The 6,376-nt window shown below is 39.6% G+C and overlaps 1 protein-coding gene across 1 annotated transcript in view; it reads left to right on the top strand.

The window, feature by feature from the left end:
• dchs1a (dachsous cadherin-related 1a) overlaps nt 1-4,754 on the top strand; it is a 130,819-nt gene extending 126,065 nt beyond the window's left edge. The window contains 1 exon segment of the mRNA XM_051129549.1: nt 72-4,754. Within this exon segment, the coding sequence (XP_050985506.1) occupies nt 72-2,662 (2,591 nt within the window). The 3' untranslated portion in view covers nt 2,663-4,754.
• Nucleotides 4,755-6,376: the final 1,622 nt, after the last annotated feature.

Raw genomic sequence — 6,376 nt, forward strand, 5'->3', positions numbered from 1 at the left:
TTGAGAACCACTGTTTTGAAACGTGTTTTAAAAGCCCTGATCTTACCTTGTATTGTTATTTCTTTACATAGGTACTCTGTTCATCAAGCAGAAGGTTGAGTTTGACTCACAACGCCCATCCATTTTGGTGGTGATTGAAGCCAGCGACAGTGGAACGCCTCCGTTAACTGCCCTTACCACAGTTCAGGTGCATGTGTCTGATATCAATGACAATGCACCTGTATTCCACCAGACTGAGTACAGAGCCTCTGTATCTGAAGACGAAGTTCCTGGTTCAACCATTCTAACCCTGGAAGCGGTGGATGGGGACTTATCCAGGGACAACTGCGGGTTTGATTTCGCCATCGCCAGTGGAAACATTGGTAACGCCTTCCAAATTGAGAGCAGTGTTCGTTTCCTTGAGGGCCATGGATTTCAGACAGTCGGAACGCTGATTTTAGTTGATAAGCTTGACTTCGAGAGTGTGAATGGCTATAATCTCACTATTGTGGTATCAGATCGTGGCATACCACAACGAAGCTCAAGTGTTCCAGTTTTAATCACTGTAATGGACACCAATGATAACCCTCCATCCTTCAGCAGAGCTGAGTACAGCGTTATTGTCAATGAAGGGGCAGAAACGGGAAAGGAAATACTTCAACTTTTTGCCATGGACCCTGACTCAACACCTAATGGAGAGGTGCAGTACTCAATTAGTTCTGGAGACGAGTCTGAGCTCTTTTCAATAGATCGGTGGACTGGGTCCCTTCGTCTACGGAGGTCTCTTGATAGTGAGAAACAGTCCTCTCATGTGTTTATCATTCAGGCCTCGGATGGTCATGGGCACTTCGCTCTTGCTCCTGTAACTGTCGAGGTCAAGAACATCAATAACAACAAACCTTACTTCCCTCTTAAATTACTCACAGCAAGCATTCGTGAAAACCAGCCTCAGAATGCTCTAGTTACGATACTACATGCCATTGATCATGACAAAGGAGCATTTGGAGAACTGAGATATTTCCTCATGTATAATTCTGGAAATGGTAAAGATTCCTTCCTGGTGAACCAAACCTCCGGTGAGGTGCGAACCCGCTTTACATTCGACTTCGAGAAGGTAAACGCTTTCAATTTTATTGCTTTGGCAATGGATGCAGGCAACTACTCAGCCACAGTCACAGTTCAAGTCTTTGTAACTGGTGAAGATGAATACGATCCTGTTTTCACCAACTCAGATTTCGCTTTCCATGTACCTGAGGGTGCCAAGAAAGGGCAAAGCATCGGCCAAGTAAATGCTAATGATGAGGATGGAGGAGTGGACGGCATTGTCCTATACACACTCGCAAACAGTTCGCCTTACTTTGAAGTCAACACATCCACAGGAGTGATATCCCTCAAGATGGATGCATATCATCGACATACAAGCCGGTCCAAAAGAGAGACACGTCAGATGACGTTAGATGTTATTGCCCACAGTCCTTTGGAGAATTCCCGAAAAGCCTCTGCCCAGGTCACAATTGACGTCACCCATACATCCTTCGGCTTGAACACAGACATGAATGTGGTACTTGCCAGTGCTATAACAGCTTCCTTGGCAGCCATTGTGTTCCTGATCATAGTTGTTGTGGTGATATTCCTCTTGAGATCTCAAAGGTACAAAGAACAAGAGGCTTGCACCAGAATTGTAACCCATGGCACTGTTCTGGAGAGTCTTGAAGAATCGAAAGTTCCAGGGGGTGAGAAGATGTATCATCAGACTCTTCCTGGGTATGCAACGGACCAAACTGGGAGCGGAGGAGGTACCTACGCACGAGGTGGGTCTCTTGACCCATCTCACTCCAGTGGACGTGGTTCTGCCGAAGCTGAAGCAGCAGAAGATGACGAGATCCGGATGATTAATGAGTATCCTCAAGTTTCCAGCATCTCCTCCTCTATGCAGGAGCACATAGCTGCTCGTGGACCCGACTCTGGTATCCAGCAAGATGCAGACCAGCTGTCTGACATCTCCTGTGAGCCGGGGATGGATGCAAACCAGTGGTTTAAAGGGAAAAAACTGGCAAGTTTAAGTGGGACACTACTATCGACCCAGTTGCCAACTTATCGGGATGAAGGAGGTGGTTATCTCGGGGTTGGAAGAGGGCTTAACATCTCGCATCCGAAAGATTACGCTTTCCCGGAGGATGGTAAGCCTGCTGTAGATGGTTCTCTTACAGCAATTGTGGCTAGTGATGAGGAACTGAGGGGCAGCTACAACTGGGACTACCTTCTCGATTGGTGCCCTCAATTTCAGCCTCTGGCTAATGTTTTTACAGAAATTGCCAGATTAAAAGATGAGAACGCACCACCTAACCCTCGACGGCCATTTCATCCTAAAGCAAAGACTGATCCCAAGCCCAGAATTGACCCTCCTCCCCTTATTACCTCTGTAGCACATCCAGGGGCCAAAACTGTTTTGCCGAAACCTGCTGTAGGCCGAACATTTCCTCACTTGTCCTCATTGCGTCGATCTCCCATTGACCACGATGGCTCGGTTTCCTCAATAGCCATGTCTCCAAGTTTTTCTCCATCACTTTCGCCACTTGCAGCTCATTCCCCAGCCATTGCTCCTTTTGGAGGTCACTCGTCCTCCATTATGAGTGCAAATGAGCACTCCTTAGAACATGAGGAGACAGAACTGAGGATTTAATGCTGTCTTGCCAGAAAGCATTCCCACCTGCTCAGGTACTCTAAAAATGCCTCTCCTCTGGCATAGTCCTCAACACTATGTTGTATGTAATGTTGCCCCACTGGCTGGCCAGAGGTTTCAGAAAGCGGTGCTTTTGTCACCCTTCTTTGGACTTTCTGACTTGAGTTGTAAAATTAGTAAAAATGACTATTTTCTAATGCTGTTCTAACGATCCTGAAGATCAAATGACATTTTTCTTAGCCCGGCGTTTGCACATTTTAAAGGACGGTTATGTTTGATGTCAATGTTTTGTAAGAAAAAACACTTTTTGTATTTTATATTTTTGTACTGATGTTTTTTGTTTAAAAAGAATGACATATGTCAAACGGTTGTTATAACCTGTGATTTTATTGACATACATTTATATTTGTATATATGTGACTGTAACAGTATGTTTGTTATCAGAGCTCGTTTTAGTTTATTAACAGTTGCCATTCTGAAGTGTTCTAAGTATGTTCAGTATTAAGCTCTTAAATGTTTGGGGAATATGTTTCTCTGTCAGTATTTATATAAAAAAAAACAGCAAAAAAGAGAAATATGTACAGTATCTGCAAAATTGCCAATGTACACAGTCTTTGAAGTTTATGTTGCAGACCACAGTGATCATATTGATTTCTACATGCTGCTTCCCCTCCCTTAGCTCGACTAATGGGAACACAATTGTAGCTTATAAAACTAAATATACAAAAAAAAAATGTTTTTTCCCATTTTCTAACGATTTTAAAAGCAAGCACCAAGTTGCTACTTTTAATTAGCTAACACAAGCTATCTGTGCCAGGAATTTGAGAAACTGCAAAGAAATAACAATAACTGAAATGGAATATGGAAAAGATTGTCATGGCTCTTTGAAAGAGCTGCCAATGTAACTGGAAATAATGTATTGTTCTTTTTTATACTCAAGTTTGTTCTCACGTGTTTCTTTGAACACAGATTCTAACACAAATATTCTCAAGGCCAGTGAAAATCGTTTGTTGTTTCAATATGTAGGCTGATAACTTGATAACTTCAATTTTTTTTGGCATAGGTTAGACTGATCATTTTTGCTAGATGTTAATGTTTGAATAAATACATCAATGTAATTCAACTAAAAGAAAGGTTCACTTACAACTCCACTACTCCCTAGTCAAGGTACTGACATTTATAGGTACATTTTGTAGCATCTTTCAATCATTACTGAAAACAGTTGGTAAATTGTGTTTATTATACCATAAAATGCTGGATTACTTTGTTTTTATGTATGTAAATTACATAGCAAAATAATGTTGACACCCATATTTGTTGAAAAGCACTGGTGATTTGTTTTCAGTGATCTATTTGTACAGTTTGAACCATTTCAAACTAAATGGTGGCATTGAACATTCTAGCAAGATTGTGAAACATATTGTTTGTAATTTTTTTCTAACACTTTAAAGATGATTGTAAATGTTGCCACTTCATTTCTGTGCTAGAAATTCTGTTTTTTTATGTAGAATCAAATGTTGAGTCAGTTTTTGTCAGCATTTTTTGATGTCCATTGAAAGGCTCAACTTATAATTTTGAAAATCCACAGTGCCTATTGAAGAAAATCATGACTGTGTTTATAAGTGATTGTTTAAATCATTTTTGGTTCAGATGCTCAAGGTCCCAGGTATAATAGTTGAAAATTACGGTCCATCATTTTCCTTGTTTAAGATTCCTATATTTATGGCAGATACTTTTGTACACAAACAATTCCTCACTCGTAACTGTGAACGTGTTATATTCATGCTGCCTTGAAGGAAAATAAATAATGTTCAGTTGTTCTGTGTTCATTTAAAAAGTTTCTCATGATGTTTAAGTCACTGTTCAGTTATAGGTGAATGAAATCTGTTTACATTACTTTTGAATAGCACTGTGGTCCAAAAAATTTGGCCAGCCTTTTGTCTTACTTTTGTACCCAGTATAATCCAAAGGGCATTGATATAACTGGTGGTGTTTTTATTGTAAATGATGATCAGAAAATACTGAATTTTGTTCAGTTTCCACCTTAATCCTTTGAAACATACATTTTTTATATATATATTTGACAAAGTGCCTGATTAAAATGTATTTACAATAATGAGCCTTAAACATCTTGATCTATTTTTTAATTATATGTATACATATTCTGTGTTAATAGGGTTTATGTGTTCTTTTTAGATCTAAATACATTATTTGAACTACATGGGAAATTTTAACTGTTTCTGAAATATAGATTTTTATGAGTTACAATACATACATACATGCATGCATATTAATGCAAAATGCCAGTATTTAAGCACTGGATGTTCATAAAGAATAGATCTGTGGTTGTAGTCTTGTCATCTACTGTAGTTTAAACATGCCTAGTCAAAGTGACGAACTGAACTCCAAATAAAATCCAGATGTACATCCAGATATGGGAGAAATATTGATGTAGATTTACTGTTAGCATGTCAAATAAAAATATGTGTGATTCCCCCTTGAATAAAATAAATACTTTACATATGGGATAGCTAATATGTGGTTCATGAATGAAACTGCAGGCATACAAAGACCACCGAATCCTAGTTTAGCTAATGTTTATGTATTTCCATCAGGTCTCAAAGCTCATGCACAGATTGATGGGGGAAAAAATTCTGTCTTCCCACCTGTCCTGCAGAGGAAGTACTAGATAATTTGTCTCTTCCAACCCGTCTCTGTAGAGAGCAAAGACATACAGCACACCAGATACAGTATCTCTTGCAGCCGGTGCCTTATAATTAATTTTTTTAAAAGCCAAAAATAAGGTTTTAAATCATAGACCCTATAACACGTTGCAAAAAAGTAGGGCAGTAACAAACCTTGCCACACAAGGGGAAGAATTTAGTCATTATTCATCCATGCTCATACTCAGACCTTAATGATTTGTGGATCTTTCAGAACATATCATTAGAGCCCTGCCATAGACAGCTTGGATTACAGAATGTCATATACTGCGTTTGAGAAGACTTGCTTGTGAGTATTGCCATGGAGACACAAAGAACCGTCTGGCATTCCACCACAAAATATTTTGACTCCCTGAAACTAGTTGTTGAATGTGGGTTTAAATAACACTTGCCGCAGGTTGTTTTTGATGTCCGCGGGTTGCATCGACAGAATATCGTCATATTTAGCCCCTGAATTTTTAACGGGGGACCCTTCGAAAAGCGCTTGGGCTAGTTTTAATTAGCAACTGGGCGCGTTTTGTTGTGAAAACCTGGCAACCGTGCACATGCGCATTGCCTGATAAGCTCTTCAAGGCTAGAAACAAACTTTGAGACAGTTGTCAGATTTCATCGGTGATTTCAAATATGAAATTTATTTTAAGCTAGATGAACAGCTTTGGAGAATATATGCTTCCCCATTTAAAGAGCTCAAGGTGCATAACTGAAAAGCGTCATCAGTTTGCCATATTGGCAGCACTGAACGTAAACAATACTGAACCGAACGAAACTCGCATATTTTGCTGAATATTGCTGCTGAAAATGGTCTTTCATTGTCATTTTTTGGGCTGTACTAATCCGTCTGACCAGGAAAAACATTTGGAGTACTATAGACTGTCAGAAGTTAAAACAACTGTCTGAGAAACAAAAGTCGTTTGTGGTTGGCCAAACTGAACCAGGACTTCCTGGGCAAGAATCTTGACAACATTTGTGTTTGTTCTTATCATTTCCAGTC

This window comes from Labeo rohita, chromosome 15 (genome assembly GCF_022985175.1).
Source record: "Labeo rohita strain BAU-BD-2019 chromosome 15, IGBB_LRoh.1.0, whole genome shotgun sequence".
NCBI classification, from domain to species: Eukaryota; Metazoa; Chordata; class Actinopteri; order Cypriniformes; family Cyprinidae; genus Labeo; species Labeo rohita.